At 40.2% G+C, this 17,403-nt stretch overlaps 2 protein-coding genes across 2 annotated transcripts in view; one reads left to right on the forward strand and one right to left on the reverse strand.

Annotated features, from left to right (window-relative positions):
* The first annotated feature begins 337 nt into the window (after positions 1 to 337).
* On the forward strand, positions 338 to 1,791 carry cebpd (CCAAT enhancer binding protein delta). Its single transcript, XM_062429507.1, has one exon. It carries the CDS (start codon positions 586 to 588, stop codon positions 1,474 to 1,476), a length of 891 nt encoding a protein of 296 aa, XP_062285491.1. The 5' UTR covers positions 338 to 585; the 3' UTR covers positions 1,477 to 1,791.
* Positions 1,792 to 1,952: 161 nt separating this feature from the next.
* spidr (scaffold protein involved in DNA repair) overlaps positions 1,953 to 17,403 on the reverse strand; it is a 30,042-nt gene continuing 14,591 nt past the window's right edge. The window contains exons 11-20 of the mRNA XM_062428924.1: positions 11,301 to 11,459; positions 9,197 to 9,284; positions 7,822 to 7,962; positions 7,662 to 7,721; positions 6,930 to 7,128; positions 5,441 to 5,614; positions 4,071 to 4,164; positions 3,868 to 3,982; positions 3,003 to 3,059; positions 1,953 to 2,406 (exon numbers count right to left, since the gene is read on the reverse strand). Coding sequence (XP_062284908.1) covers positions 2,272 to 2,406; positions 3,003 to 3,059; positions 3,868 to 3,982; positions 4,071 to 4,164; positions 5,441 to 5,614; positions 6,930 to 7,128; positions 7,662 to 7,721; positions 7,822 to 7,962; positions 9,197 to 9,284; positions 11,301 to 11,459 — 1,222 coding nt within the window. The 3' untranslated portion in view covers positions 1,953 to 2,271. The remainder of the gene's footprint in view (positions 2,407 to 3,002; positions 3,060 to 3,867; positions 3,983 to 4,070; positions 4,165 to 5,440; positions 5,615 to 6,929; positions 7,129 to 7,661; positions 7,722 to 7,821; positions 7,963 to 9,196; positions 9,285 to 11,300; positions 11,460 to 17,403) is intronic.

Here is a 17,403-nt window from a genome sequence, read left to right on the forward strand (position 1 = left end):
TTGGTGGTTGTTTCCCGCCACTGTTACACTTTTATCACACACTGTTTGTACATTGTGCCACTTTTGGGGACGGACATTTTAATTAAAGGTAATCTCAAACACCCTACAGTACGATATGTAAACAACTCTGAGCCATTCATACACTCGTAGTAAAAAAAAAAAAAAAAAAAGGTGGGTGGCATGAAGAGCCACAACACGCCCTACTCTCCTCAAATGGGAAGTGGAGGGGCGCCACGTGACTCCTGTCTTAACTTGACTGGCTCGTGACGGGGAGGTGCATGTGACGTCACGGGGGGGGCAAGGATACAAAACACTCCGCGAAAGTTAGAGAGGCTTCAGAGAGGTGAGGTCTCATGTCAAATAGTGTTTACTGGTGATTTCTTTTTTAAATGACAGCGCCCTGACAGTCAACACCAAGGGATTAAAAAAAAAACAGAAGCCAAAGAAGACCTTTTTAAAAACAAAAACAGGGAGAAAGTGAAACAACTGCAAGGTGGTTTGTGTGTACAGAGCAGCTGTCACATCTGTGGGTCACATTTGAACAATTCCTTTTCCTAAAACCACGTGGACAAGTCACCAGAGTTCATGTGTGACATATACAGCCTGGACTCTCACTGCGTGTCTCCACCATGCAGCATGAGTTGGGCGATGGAGCCTGCTAACTTCTACGAGAGCGCCAAGCTGAGTGGGCCGCAGCAGGGGGTCTGCAAGCCGGGCAGCAGGAGCGTGGACGGCGGCGCAGGCGAGGACGGCACCATGGTGGAGCTGAGCACCGCCCCTGCCATGTACGACGACGAGAGTGCCATCGACTTCAGCCAGTACATCGAGTCGATGACAGCCGTGCCCAACCTGGAGCTCTGCAACGATGAGCTCTTCCTCGACCTGTTCAACACTGTGAAGCAGGAGAAGGCGGATTTCTACAACATGCCGAGCTCCACGGTGCTGCCCGGCGGCATGCATCAGCTGTCAAGCGGGTACACCGCCGAGAGGAAAGCGGACAGCGGGCTGGATAAGGGGGTGTTCAGCGCACCTATCAAGCAGGAGTCCGACTGGAGTGACAGCGACATGTCCTCATCCCTGCCCTCCCAGATCGAAAACTGCGCTCAGACCTCTGTCAGCCTCCCCACGGGGCAGCCGACCCCACCGACGACCCCGGAGCCCGTCTCCGCTGGCAGCTCGGCCAAATCCTCCCCGCGGAAGATGGGGAGGGAAAAGAGCAAAAAGGCAGTGGACAGGTACAGCATGGAGTACCGTCAGAGGCGAGAGAGGAATAACATTGCAGTGAGGAAAAGCAGGGACAAAGCCAAGATGCGCAACGTGGAGATGCAGCAGAAGCTGCTTGAACTGTCCTCTGAGAACGACAGGCTTCACAAAAATATCGAGCAGCTAACCAGAGAGCTCACCGGGCTCAGGGAGTTCTTCAAGCAGATACCCAACTCCTCCTATGTGGGCTCCTCCACGGGTGAGAGCCGGTGACAAAATTCATGTGTCACTTTCTTCTACGAACTGAGCTTTTTAGGAGACATACCTCAAACAGACAATTTCGTCTTACCATCTGTACCAGATGTATTTTAAGCTTACCATAATGGCACTGGAAAATATATGATGTTGCTGCCATATTTTTGTGGGATTTACTCTGTATTAAATTATTTTACCACTGCATTTACATGATATGGTACATGTTTTATAATTCCAAACTTTGTATAAGAGCCAGAGCATGATCTTTTATATAGTTTGTATGAAACCTTGAAACATTTTTTTGTTTATGAAACATATAATAAAAATTGCTTAAAAGGTGCATAATTGCCTGGTCTGTGAGTAGTCCTTCATGGGTAAATAGTTTGCACTAGTTTAGCAGCTGGAGGTTTCTCTTTTTTCACAAGTCAGCAAGTGCAACAGGAAGTAGAAAGTCAGCAATAATACACGTTTTATTGACACAGAATAAGCACCAGACAGAAATATTACATACAGAGGTAGATGACCACTTAAAAAATGTGTTTACAGCCAAAAGTCACATCCTAGTTGATGAACCACGTGAGCTGCTTTGACAGACTGCATACCACTGGTCTACCCTTGGGCTGTCAACTCCTGGTCCGCAGGCTCACATATCATTAACACAAACAAGACCTTGTCTCTTTGCAGCCTGTTCACTTCAAGCTGTCAGGGAGGCCTTCAAGGGGGAGGGAGGTGGAGGGGGAGGCTAAACTGGCTCAGAGCAAGGCCTAGTGTGCAGATCCTTGGAGCCATGCTGAAGCCTGAGGATTGATATCATTAGCTCTGAACGCCCCCAAGGCAGACCTCTTCCAGGCCGATCCACAGAGCCGGTTTCCTGGTGACAACTCGGACGTAGACTGCTAGGGGGCCCACCTCTTTTCCCAGGACGTTCTCCACATCGTATTCTGGGAACTGAAAAAGGCGGTGCATCAAAAAACTTCACACCTGCAACCACAAATTACTCTTCTATTTACTACTATTTAGGCTGCCAACTCATCTCTTTGCTCATTAAAATAATTCCCCTCTATCACTCTCCAGTCTGATGATGTTGCTGTGGTTGCAGAAACACTGAAGGGCACTTCAGGCTCTGACCTTTGCACTCCTCACTGGTCAGCAGTATTTCTTTTCTGATCTGACTATTTATTCTGCATTCCCCTTGGGGAAAGAACTTTAATGCCTACAAAGGTAAATTACAAAATATTTGCATGTTCATTATTAGCATCACGCCTCAGAGGTTATATTTGAATATATCCAGTGTGCAACCAACGTAAAAAGTTAAAAATAATCACTAAATGCTCAAGGCGGGGGAGCTTTTTGGCTGCAAATTCCTTGAACTGCATCAATGGCCAGCATGACTCAGGGAATTTGGTTCAGTAGAGAACAAGCTTTATCACTGAGATATGAACAGATTACTCTTTTCAGGACGTATTGACATAAAATCAATGCACTGTGCAGTTCAATGAGAGGCAGGCACAGTGTTATGTAACAGTGTATCAACACAGACCTACCTCGTTACCCTCCAGAGCTGCAGTGTTCAGGACGGACATGATTGTCTTTTGCTGCAGCTGTCGGAAAGATAAAAAGGTGCAGAGACATTAACGTTTTTTAAATTATCACCTTAAATGTTGTAATGTCAAACTAAATGCTGCACCTACACACTGTGCCAGCTGTTGAGTAAGAAGAATGACCCATGGCTTAAAATATCATATGACTGATAAGAAAACTGATAGTTCTATCAGTCTGCTTGACTTACAACGTCACAGCAGGTTTCCCATTAAGAAAAATATCATCATGCAGATGCACTTCAAGTATTTTATTTCTATTATCTATTAACGTGCAGAATATGAATTTTATCTTTATGTTTGGCTGCATTCTCTGTACCAACAAGTGTCACAGTCGACTGCAAAGATGAGCTTTGGGAACATGTAGGGATTCAATGTCTTGCTCAAAAGCACTTGCTTGCTTGTCAGGAGGGTTTGAAAAAGGTTGCATAGGTGGAGGGGAAGCTGTCTGATAACTGCCTGAAAGCTGAATTTTCATCAATTTTTGCAGCAAAATGCCAAAAATTCAGCATTCGCAGCTTCTCAAACTGTGAATATTTGATGTTTTATTAGTCTTGCATGGGGCCTTGGAGCGTTGGTTGAACACAACCAGACATTGTAAAATCGTCACCTTGCAAATTTTATACACCCGACTACTACAAACTACTAAGAAAACAAAACAAAATTGATATTGCTGCTTCCGAATTCTGCACTCACAGTTCTACAAAGTGAAATGATGCGTCATTATCCCTCTAAAAGGTTGGATTTTTTAGTATGATTCATCATGAAGGGAACATGACATAATGTTTCTCAAATGCAAACTTGTTCTCACCTTAACCTTTATAGTGCAATCAGTTAATGAAGAGGAACTCAGGAAGACTTCCAGTTGAATCTTTGTGTCTGGCTTGTCCACCACCGACTTACAAGATACACAGTGGAAGTTTTGACTATGAAAAGAAGATGTATATATATATAATAAAAATAAAGTTATGCTTTGCCATGACGAAGTTATTTGGATTAATCTTGAAAACTTACGATTTTTGAGCTGACATCTCTAAACTGTCACTTCCACAGTGGTTGCAGGCCGGCCAGGAGTAAGCTGTGTTCTCATCCACACCAACTATCACCCCTGCAGACAGAAATACAGCCATTAAAATCAACATTAAATATACACACACACACACACACACACAATGTTAGGGGTTAATAACTATGCACGTTGTACCTTTCTACATGGCTCTCATCTCTACTAGCCATCTGCTCATCTTTAACTTTAATTTTATTTACATTTCTTGTCATTTGCAGCTGTTGGATGCCAAAGGAAAACAGTGACGCCTAACTAGAAGAAACACTGATAAATGATCTACGCATAGGTTTCAAAGTGTGTGTATGTTTGGGACAGAGTGTAAAAGATAAAAACATCACTTTCATTTTTATCTGATTTCAGTGATAGATGCAGCAGAGACGCACTCCCTGCCTAAACACGATCTCGCTTGACAACCAGAGCCGCTGCCACACAAACACAAACACAGAGCTTTAAATAAGATACTGAATTTAACACTGATAAAAAGTTGTCGTACATTCCGGTCTGAGCCTTTTTTCCACTGGTAATTTCCAGATGACACTATTCACGCACGAGTGCAAAAGATAATATGTTTGTTTTATTTTTTTTCAGCCACCTGACCAAACATGTATGGTCAGAGCGGCCAGAACCAGGAGGGTTCACAGTACGATCTTTGTCCTCAACTGTGACACAGATGCAGATTATCTGATTTAGCTTGTTTTTTATTTTTTATAAACTACATTAACGTAATTGGAGAGAATCAAAGAAAGCAAAAAGCAATATTTTAAGAGATTACTGGTCACTGCTGAAGCAAAAAAGCAGTTTACCTGTGTTATAATCAGGATAGCAAAAAGTCTTCATTTTTGAGCTTTATCTGGTTTTAGCAAACATTAAAACGTTTTAAAGTGTTAAAATGTCTAAACTGACAATGTGCGCAATAGATGTTTTGTGGAAATGATAGTATGTGCCTTCTAACTGTAACTTATTTTCATATTATGCCACCCTCATCTGAAATGTAAACCCTTATGTGGGGCAGGCATGTTAACTTCCCTGAACAATGACATGGGAATAGACATCAATCCAACAAAATTTCATGTGTTTTTATTTTATACGGTCCCAAACAATGGCAGCCTGAGGACACTGACTAACAAACTGCAGAAAGCAATACTTTAAAGCCACATCAAGGTCTTTTTGCGGAGTCAGTTAAGTAAATATGAAAAAAACAAGCGGTTTTGCTCCCCTGAGAAGAGAAAATACTGGGGAAAGTTGTGGAGGAGTCAGTTTAGATGAAGTGAGCTATATGAAAACCACAGTGACAACCTCAGTGAAAGTAGACACTGACCAGTGAGAGTGCAGAGTGAGTTGGGTGTGATCTCCAGACCCAGGGGATCCAGTTTCACAGGTTGGGGCAGCGACTGAGACAGTGACTGTGGCCTGTCCGTGGATGTGAGGCTGCCCTCAGGATCCACGTCAGAGCACATCTCAATGACTGACTGCTCCGCACACAGCAGGACACCTGTGAAATTAAGACACAGTGTTAGATAGGAAATGTGCACCCATATTTACTGACTGTGCTCATCCCCAAAACCAGGAGACATGTTAGGGTGCAGCAGTGGAAGCAGATATACCAGTACAACAATGTAAAAATAATTCATTACAAGTAAAAGTTCTAAAGTCAGAATCGTATTTACTTTAAGCAAAAGTACATAAGTAGACTGTGACATATATATCATCATAAACTACGTAAGATCACTAATATGGTTCAGTGAGTAAAATAGCATTTGACTTTGGTGGCTGGTTGAGATGGCGTTAGTTTTAACTGCTTCATGTACTGTTGGGTAGTTTAATTCAGTGGTCCCCAACTTTGGGGATGGGCCCCTCCAACGGGACATAAGATATACCTGAGATGATGATGATCTGAGACATTATGAGATGATTCACCCAGGCAGAAAAGAGGAAAACAAATTCTGCTATTTATATTCATTCAATTTGTATTCATTTTTTGGACTTTTCTCTAATATTTGCTTTTTTGTTAAATATTAAATTATTTGACCTCTTTGACTTCATCTCAGATGAAACTATCTCAGAAGTTTAGAGGATTTGAAACCTCTCTGTGGTAGAACTGTTAACAGTGTATAAACATTTATTTAGGAGGGCACAAGTAAAAAAAAGAAAAAAAGAAGCTATGCAGTGACATTTATTAGTAAAAGTTTTGAATGCAAAATTGATACCTGTTTTGTAGCTTGTAAAATTACAATATTTCCTTTTGAAATGTAGCGGAATAAAAGTATAAAGTAGCAAAAAGTATAGCACCAGTACCTCTACACTGCACTTTGGTACAGTATTTGAATATATGGAGTTACAGAATTTGTTTTACACTCTACAGTCCATTAAGAGATTTACTTTTTCTTACACATTTAAATGAAAACTATAGTTACTGGTTACTTTTCAGATTTAACTTTAAACTATCCAACAGTATATATATATATATATATGTATATATATATATATGTATGTATGTATGTATGTGTATACATATACATATACATATATGTATGTATGTATGTATGTATGTATGTATGTATGTATGTATGTATGTATATATATATATATATATATATATATATATACATACATATATGTATGTATGTATGTATGTATGTATGTATGTATATATATATATATAGATATAGTTATTAGAAGTGTATATAGCTAAGTACTCCTGCAGTTACTTTCCACCTCTGTTTGGGCAACATGCACACAGTCCTGTAAGGTAAAACAACAGACAAGATAATGATTGAATGGCATGTCAATTCACAATAAAGCACTACCATGTTCTCTGATGGCATCTCTGAATGACATGTGACAGGCAGCGGGGGAATTTAGTGCTTTGAGGACAGAGGAAGTGAGCACACAGGAAGTGTTCACACATAGGGCCACTGTTCGCCTGCATGGCCTCTCGGGCGGCTCGTCCTGAAGACTGGGGTCTGTCAGCACCAACCAAACCTCACCTTGGCCTACATCACTGTTCTGAAGCAGAGACAGACACACAGAATTACTTAGAAACCCACACACAGAGTGACCTAGAAAGAGACAATGTAAAGGAAACATAACGTAACGAAAGCTTACAACGCACAATTTAAATGTTAAGTTTTCTGACTAAGAATTGCCTGTAAACAGCTTTGACGAGATCATTCACTAATACAAGCTGCACACAATGCTGGCTTAGGAGTGCAACAACACTCACAAGTGTATCTGTGACTCTGTGGTGTGAGCGTGTGGCAAAGTCCATCGCTTTGTTCTGATCTGCTATCTCATCTTGGTCAAAGTTTAAAGGTTTCACCAATCAATTGTAAAGTGCGGCCAGGCCTCACAGATTGTCATAGACACAGCGATATTAACGCTGGTGTCTACGTCAGAGCTTGAATCTTATCAGTTTGTTCGTTTAAATGATCTCTAAAGGTTGATTGAGGAGCTTCAGAAGACACTCTGTTTATTTTGTTCCTCTGACTAAAGTCAAATCAAATCAGTGTTTTTGTGGTATAACAAAAAAACAGAAGTACCTGTATTCTCTTGTATATGACAGTGGCAACAAAACTGCACCGATGGGTGTTGAGCTCACTCTGGGAAAAAAAAGTTGAAAGATTATTAGATTACAGTCTTATGACATGACCTTCTGAAGATAAGCACATTTAAAAAAAATTTGTGTGAGAAACTTTTCACCTGCAGCACGTCTCGTAAGGTTCTTTCAGTGGGAGGAAGGTGGAGCGCCGACACCCTTTGCTCCTCAGTGGGTTCAACTGAGCTCTCCTGACCTGACAGCAGGTAGCAGAAGCTCGGAGCTGGACCTGGCGGACGGCTCTCCTATTAAAAGCAAACAAAAAAAACAAAAAACAAAACACGTCACTCCTGAAAACTCTCCACGTTAAATGAAGACAATGTATTGAATCCTCAATATCTATCAGTTATCACACGTTCTTATGTCTTGGGCTTGTTGTGTGCTATTTGAAAGGGCACCATATGATGGTGTTTTTTTTATTCTGTGGAATTTTGTTATACTAAATAATTAATACTACACAATTTACATTTGATCGCAAAAAATATATCTATGAGTTATCCTCAAAATGAGCTATATTTCCTCATCAGATCTTCGCAGGAAGTTCATTGACTTCCTCCAGTTTCCGCTGATTGCTTGGCAACCTCACAGTGACAACAACACCTCAGGAAGTAACCGCGTTCAACTTGTTGTTTTTACAATTCAGGTTTTGCACAAAATATAAAAACAAGATATAACGTGCTGATTGGTGAGCTTTACAGGTGCCAATAAGTGCTTCCACACAGACCCAGGCTAGCTGTTTCCTCTGTTTCCAGTCTCTGTGCTAAGCTAAGCTAACTCAAATATAACTTGATACCATTCTTAAATCTGTTCCCCATACCAATCTTCTCATCTAAGTCTTAGTAAGAAAGTGAATGGGCATGATTCAAACAAAACGTTGAATTATTCCTTTGATATAAACTTCAGCCTTTTTAAATTTGTTCAACTTTTTGCCTGCATTCAGTGCAGCAACAGAACATTTCTGTTTTACTGCAACAAAAGCTGGAGATGAAAATAATTGCAGAAAACTGTAAACTGCATTTCCTATTCAAATGAATATACTTACATTTCTAATCTACTTGAAATAATTAGGTGATTAAATGATTAGTCCATTTTAGGAAAAATTATCTGCAAATATGAATAACTGATGAACAAAAATATTCCGCTGCTTCAGCTTCTCAATTGCTTTCTAACAGTAAACTATATTGTCCAATCAACAGTCCAGATCTGAAAGATATTCACTCTACAATGATATAAAACAAAGACAAGCAGAATTAAGGATCCAATAAATGTATATAAATGTCAAAAAGAACAAAAAAATAATAGATTATCAACACAGCTGTATATTAAAATTGACTAATCTCAATTGTTTCAGTTCTATCTTTGATGTCTCTACAGTGTACTGTAGGAAAAGATTTCCAATTCTCACATTCAGATTTTATTGACCCAAAATAAAGTCTCACTCAGTGAAAATGCGTGATTTGAGCTGCGGAGAGAACTTACACAGGCCACGCTGGGTGTGTTTTCATGATCATTAAGAGGGATCGCTGGGGGCCACAGACAGTCTATCAAGCTGAAAAGCCTGGTGCGCCTGAGAGTGAGACAGAAAGAAAGAAAGGAAGGGGGAAAAAAGTAGAGTAAGGAGAGAGGCACTGAAGAGGGGGAGAAGGAGAAACTTGTGAATAAGGGACTTCAGTGGGAAGATAGGGAGCTTTCACAGCCAGTTTCACTTCCACTGAAACACGAATGTGTTAAGACAGGGCTCGTTTTAACGTCACCCAGAATTAACAGAGAGCATGCTCGGGCTGGCTGAGCAGATACACACAAAAACTGCTTTTACAAGCAGGTTTTGAGATACTGAAGGGTGGGAAAACAGTTCACGCCCTATGTAAATCACGATACCATTGTGGTGCAAAAATAACAAGGTTTAGAAAACCAATTGCATTAAGTCAACTTAACGGTCATTATTTAAAAGGCTGGATTTGTGACATTTGCCTTCTCTCACCACAGTCTAAATCTCACTAATAACAGACTGAAATCTGTTCATGTTCAGTGTGTTTTTTCCTGATGGTTCACACACATTAAACTGATAGTGGAAGTGAGGATCAAAAAGTTACAAAGGGAAAAAACATCCAAGCAGTAACTTCGATAGAACGCATTAATCTCTTGATTCATTGTCTCTCTCTTCTGAGAAGTGCTTGTTAAAGTTCAGGGTGGCCGGTCAATGTTACTTATTCATCCATCTGGGTGCTGTCATATCAGCCAGTGGTTAACAACCTGTTAGTCAGCCTGCAATCAAGGGGGTTCTTTGTGTGGAACTGGTTCTGCAGCCCATTCAAGTCAAGCGAGGCCTGCTCAAGGATGAGTAACAACAAACTAACAGGACTCATTCAGCTCAGTGTGACTGTGATACTGAGCTACTCTCACTTGGCAAAAACGTTGAACTACATTTGTGTCACAGCTTTATAAAAAATGTTTTAAAAAAGGAACAGCTGTAGTTTGTGGTAGCTGGTGAATATTTCCCTCCATTGTTGTTAAGAGATTTGAAGTGCGGATCAATGACAGGTGCAACGTTTTATTGTTAGTTGACACACATTCAGAATAACCTCTCGATTGAAAATAGCTTTTTCCCATAATGGCAATATTAACAGATCACACAGGCCTCTGATCATTTGCTTTAAAAAATCACTAAAAGATTATATTATCAAAGGAATAGTTTGACACATTTGCTTTTTGGCCAGGAGTTGGATGACAAGATTGATACAACTCTCATGGTGTAAGAGATCTTCTTATCTAACTCAAGGCAAGAAAATGAATTATACGCAATATGCCTGGAAGTCTGATCATTACTGCTTTCTAAGAAACTGAAAAAAAAAGAAAAAATAAAGAGTGCCGGATTTAACCCGAGCAAACCAATATGTTTTTTTTCACTTGAGCTAATAAGATGGCCCATGTGCAAGCCCAGAAGATAGTCCATCCATCACAGCCTGACCACAGACAACATTATAGGCTACAGTGGCATTGAAAATACCAAGGATGTAAACATACCCTCCAGCTGGTCTCAAAATGTTCCCATGTCAGTTCTTCTAACTGCTTCTAATCTTGGATCTGGACTATGGAAACTCACAAGGGACTCGACAGCGTGCACCCCAGTATCACTTTACATGTAAACAAAGTAGCACTGCTGGGCGGACAACATAATCAGGTTTAAATGAGCTGCAAACTTTAACTTCTCATTGTACTGTAAATGTGGGAGATTAGGGAGTTTGAGAAGAGTGTTTAAGCATAAAAAATGTGGAGTTTAAATATTGAAGATTCACACATAAGGCTCATTTGTGCATGTGTGTGATGGTTTAGTCTGAGGCTCAGTGGCTTAGAGGCTCCTTTAATGATATTTCATATCAGGACTTGGATATCGCAGGTGTTTACCCAGGGCTGTTTTCCCAGATGGCTAAACAGCTAGATTAGATAACCTAACATATAGAAAAAACTCCTATCACAGATATAATACAGCAAGGCAATCAGTATTGGCCGTAGGTTGAAGTTTACCCGGTTGATCGAAAGCTGAAATTTGGGTCAAAAGCTAAGTAGGCGCGGATGGTCTCACCTTTCTCGAGTGACCCGCTGCACCACTTTAATGTCTCTTAGCACACAGGTCCTCCCCTGCCACATCTGGCTGTATCGGTGCAGGTCGTCTTCGCAGGAGAGGAGGTGGAGCTGGACCACGCTGAACATCCCGTAGCTGTCCTGGACAAGCACACAAAGCCTGGCGGGAAAGAAACACGGAGAAAAAGTGAGACTAGTTTGACATGTTGATCTTCACCTTAATATTTCATCATCTTAAGTTTACGTGGCTGCTTTTTCACCAAGTTGTCATGAGAAAATACTTATACACATATTTCAAATGAAGAAGACAATATTAAAATGATGTTCATTTTAACACCTTAAAGTTCTGCTTAGTTCATTATATTTACACACTGAGGACTGCAAGCCCCCCAAAAAACACTTTGACCTTCAAGTTATTTGTCAGTTTTTGCTTGACGACTTTGAAGGTTGAACTGTTGACACTTTTAACCTCAAGGCTCAAAGTCAACATGGACACGAAATCCTGAAAGTGAAAATCTACAATGGACGTTGACAATTGAAATTGATCATGTCAGTTTACAATTTTTGGGAAGTTATGCTAGTCTTTGCTTTTTGTTTTCCTGTACATGCAGCCTATTGAGTTTGGATGTGCTCACAATCCACCTACTTTACTTTCATTATGCACCGAAACACTTCCTCTAAATCAATCTATAAACACATAAACCTACAAGGTTTTGTGCTAACAATGAGATTTCACACTAACTGTTGATCATTTATTTTCATTTTAATATTAATTCACTGTTTAGAAACAAAACAAAAATAATAAAAGGGCATATATATACAGCTTTTATGGAAATGAAACAACCACTGCTCCCAGTGACACACTAATACACAGATAAGGTGTAGTAGTGACATTTGAAAGTGTTAAAGCTGTAGTCTGGTTTGACCGGCTGCCTCTCACAGAAAAGACCTTTGGCCTACAAAGTTGTGAGGCAGTGAACTGTTGTGTATTCCTGCACTCTGCTGCTCCCAGTGAGCAGAGAGCTGAAACTGCTATAGGCTCCAGTATCTCAGTCAGTCAAGCCCAGACACAGCCCTGAGAGTAAACAGCAGAGTTCATATCCCCTGGTTAGACAAGCAACGGCTAGGGAAGGAGAGGAGGAGGAAGAAGAAGAAAAATTCAGGGAAGAGGGAGGAGGTCTGTCAGTGTGCCCATCATGCATGTGCATGCATGCGCACAGCCCAGACAGGCCAGTCCCAAAACACAAGTTTTTGGGACTGTTTTCAACCACCTGATTGGGCCTATAAATGGCTCCTGTTGGTTAACATGGGGTCTGTCTGTGTTTGTTTTGAGGGACCTGGAAATAGATACCTAAATAACATTCTTGACATGACTTTTGGTTTCTAGGCCAATGTTTAAAACCAAGATTATTCTCAGTTGTTTGCTTTGCCAAAATCAGACCTATATAACATCTTAGTAAAACAAAAAGTATGCACTGAAATGAACTTTTAGGGTTATACATCTGCACAGAATGCATAAAGCAATGTGAACTGATCCCAATCCCATCTTAAATGCATGGGATCCACTACAGCACAGAGCAATCACTTATTGACGGCATGGACTACTTGTCAAGTCAAACGAGAAAAAGCCTCAGGTTAAAATTTAAATCCTGAAACACTTTCACAACATTTCAAAACACAAAATATGTACTACTGTTGCAGTGAGTCAGAGGCTCCTGTCCTACATTGAATTAGGTAACTAAATGTTTTCATAACTGATCAATGAATTTAAATTAAGTCCATACATTTTCAAACATGAAAAAGAGAGAGAGCCCACAGCGTTATCTTCACATGAAATATTTTGTCCACAAATAGTCCAAATCTGACATTTTCATTTGCAATGATAGAAAATGAGAAATATCAGCAAATCCTCACATTTCAGCAGCTGGAACCAGCAAATGTTCACCATTTTTGCTTCATAATAATACAATTAAACGTCCACTGTGTTTTCTTGTAAACAAACATACAAACATTATGATTAGATTTACTGTTTCTATGAGGTCTAACTAACATGTCGGGGGCATTTCATTCCTCATAAAACATTTTCAAAGCAGATTTTTTAAAATATCTTAACTCACTGATTGTTTACATCCATCTTTGAATATTCACCATATTTATACTCCCTGCCTTTGTTAACATTTTGCTACGTTTACGAGCACTTTTCCGCTACTAATCAGTCGAATAGCGTATTAACAGCTCATTAATGTCCTCAGGCATTTTTGTGCATGATGAAATACAAAACAGGGACACGCTCATAAAAAAGTTGATCTACATCACTGCTGGTTGTCAAAAACTCCACAGGGCATCTTTAACCGCGTAGAAAAATATTGATAATCATGTTTTTTACAACTGACTGAAACTCATAACCAATAACCAATAAGGAGTTGTTTACCAATGTTATTAACACAATTAAATATTATAAGTTTATTCAAAGTGCAACTACAACTAAATTAACAATACTGCTATATAATCTTTACTTAATCCTTACGTGTGCAACACTGAGTAAACTAAAAGAAAACAGGACTTTACAACGTTAAAATGATACTCAGATAAATAAAATTTAAAAAATCAATATGGCCCTGCTTAAAATATGAATACAGCTGCTAGAGTCACAGTTGGTGAAAGTAAATATACAGTTTCACTTTAAGTGTTGCTTGTCTGAACTTGAAAAAAATTATGGCAAGTATGAAATCTGATAGGACACTTGACAGATTACAAAACAAAAGAGCGTTGAGACCGTACCAGCTTGACATAAACAAGCTGGTAACACCTCCTCTTTCAGTCCTCCTTTTAGCTGTTCACAGCCCCACTTCCTCAAACTGTGACCCCTCACTCCTAAAAACCTCCTGCTATTGGACAGCTCCACTCACAGACCATTTTCAGGAATTTGTTATTGTGAGCAATCACAGAAATTCTCAGCAACTCAGGTTTTCTTCCTGGAAGTACGATCCACTGAGCCTGTGCGCACACACACACACACACGCACACACACACACACACACACACACACACACACACACACACACACACACACACACACACACACACACACACACACACACACACACACACACACACACACACACACACACACACACACACACACAGTCACACTGTGTGCGCATGCAAGCCCATGCACATTACTTGGCAACACACTAAGTAAGCGACCCACACATTAAGAATACAGCAGAGAGGCCTCATTGGTGGGGGGCGGACAGGCGGGATTCCTTCCTATGTGTTGTCCACCAATCACTGCAGGCAAAGTGATAAACACGGTTGTAACAAGATCCTTGCAGCACATTGTGTTCCTTCCTCACTAAGAAAGAAAGAAAAAAAGAAGAAAAAAAACTAGCCTCTCCTCACTTCCTGCAAACAGTTAATCTTCTTGTTTATTCTACTCTGAATTTACGGGAACCTAACATCTTCTTCGGGCATAAATATCATACTGGCCTCTCTCCCCTGTGTATGTTAACACAGAGGCTAAACAACAAAAGGATAAAATAAGCATGCTGACCAAGAGTGAGTCATAGAGGCTGGGGACACAACATGAGAGGTACAAACTGTCCTTGTCTTTGTACAGAATGAGGCCAGTGGGCTGCAAAATAAACTACCCTCCTCTCCGCAGAGCAGGCATGCATCCTGGAAAAGTACTATAAGTAACACAATGAAGTAAATGTAAGTGAATATGCACTGTGCAGTAACGCAAAACCTCTCATGAGAAGGTTTTAAAGTGAGAACAGCGTCAATTTGCACTTCATAGTGTATTTTATATTGTAAGAACATGACAAAAACATGTAGAAAAAGTGCTGACGAATAATACAAAATAAGGATTGAGGGTCAAATTATGACTTTCCCGCTCATTCTGGACTCAAGTCCTTGTCATTGCCTCGTAACCTTCGCCCAACCTCCATCTATTTACTGGCTAAACCTGTTGAATCCGGTTGAGTTCAGAGGAAAAAGGAGGGAAAGGCAGAGTGTTTCCGGTCAGAAGGCGGCGTTTGTTTACCAGCCGCAGAGGCAGCATGGCAGGAGCGAGTGTCATATTACAACTGATGCTCGTTTAGACACTTAGCTTGTCAGCTGACCAGGACTCTTCTCCCTTCACCGCAGGGTGCCCCTCGGACCCCCTCCATCCTCATCACACGCAGAGAAACCAACACCTTTATTTTATTACTCAGCAAAGGACAAAAACAACAAGCCCCGGGATGGGGAGGGGGAGCAGGCAACTACAGGTCAAAAGCTTGCTGGCTTTGCTTCAAATAGCACATTCAGTGATTCATTAACTACAACAAGACCACTCGAGTAAACCTGTGTGTCATTTCGATGACCCAGGAGGCTTTGAACATCCCGCACTGCAAGTTAACTACTGTTGCATTTTAATAGACTCCACAAGATCTGAGATGATAAGTCAAAATATTGACAGTTTAATTTTCTGCAGCAAAAATGACAAAAACAAAACTGGTTCCAGCTTCTCAACTGAGAGTGTTTGCTGCTCTGCTGTCAGACTAAAAGTCCTGTGTTAAAATGACGCTTGGTTTGTAAGTGAGTGTTTAAGGCTTTTAGTATTACTGATTAATTTACCATTAATTTTGTCCATACATCATTTGGTTTATTAAATGCTAAAAATTGTGAAAAATGCCCATCACAGAGTTTTAAAGACCATTGTTTTTCTTGCTTGCTTGTAAACCCAAAGACATTCAGTTTAATACCATGTTTGATGAAGAAAAGCAGTAAATCTTCCCAATTCTCACGCTGAAAACTATGACTATTAACTTAAAACAATTACTAAAATATTCAATGATTCATTTTTGATTAATCACTTGGTTGCTTTAGGTCTAGTTGTGTTAGAAATCAGATGTAGTCTTATGTGGAAATATTATCAGGAGGCAGCGACTGTCTTTAGTCAACATTATTATCTGACTGGTAACAACACCCGAGACTCACTGGACTCAGCTTTACATGGACGAGACTAGACTGCACTGAAGGCACGGGGGTGTGGACCTGAACAAATAACTTATTGTTTAGGTATCCCTACGACTCACACTGTACAACCATTGCAATACACAAGGAAGATATGAAATACAAACCAGAAAGTCTAGTTTGAGTAGCAGATCTGTGAATTTGAACTGTTCTAAGGCACTAAAACACTGCAAGACGGATAATAATCTGAATTTCTTTTAAAGATTTTTTTTTTGGCATTCATGGCTTTATTAAGTAGTGGGCAGTGAAGAGTCAGACCGGAGGAATGGGGAGAGAGAGATGAGTACCGCATGCAACAAAGTTCTCTGGCTCGAATCAAACTGGCATCATTCAAATACGATTGTAAAAACATGCAAGTTTTGGTTTTAAGAAATTGTGATGTGCAATTTTCCACCATTTTCTGACAATTTAATGATTCATCTTGAAAATTAATAAATAATGAAAGTAATCAGTACTTGCAGCTCTAAAGTCCTCATCAGTCGATAAAAATATGCTCTTGTTTCACATTTAACTTCAATGTCAGCCAGGTAATTGGACATATAAAATATATGAACACACTGTATAAGCTTCACCTTCTGATTAAGCAAGCGAAGCCAAAACAAATCTTTTAGAAACACTGAGACTAAGAGGCCTGACATTTTTACAACCATGTAAAATATACTTGAGGTTTTCTTGAGAACATTAAGGTAAAAAGAGCTGTTGCAAACCTGTTTCACCCAGTGGAGTATAAGTGGGCACCAGTTCAACTTTGGCTTGCTGGTGCATGAGATTCTGAAAACAGCATGCTGTCTTTCATGAGAAATTAGCCAGAATCGCTCAAGGAGGGGCTGGATTCAATTAGAAATGTTTGTGTCCTTTGTCAAGCAATGCCATATGGCTAGAGACAGTGTGAGCACTTTGTGGGGCCTGCTGTGCTCTGAACAATAGCTCGACCACTGAGACACTCCTTGCCACATGCAACGCCTGAGACCAACCAAACCAGCATGCAATCTTTACAAAAGGAATAATTTATATTGTAGTGCAGAAGGATACACTCAGATGAAATGTGATTCATCTTTTCCAGACTGCTTTTGGCATAACATAAT

The sequence above is a fragment of the Scomber scombrus genome, chromosome 11 (genome assembly GCF_963691925.1).
Source record: "Scomber scombrus chromosome 11, fScoSco1.1, whole genome shotgun sequence".
NCBI lineage: Eukaryota > Metazoa > Chordata > Actinopteri > Scombriformes > Scombridae > Scomber > Scomber scombrus.

Excerpts from the sequence above, each read along its gene's own strand:
- cebpd (XM_062429507.1), top strand. The coding sequence starts at position 586 with ATGTGTGACATATACAGCCTGGACTCTCACTGCGTGTCTCCACCATGC.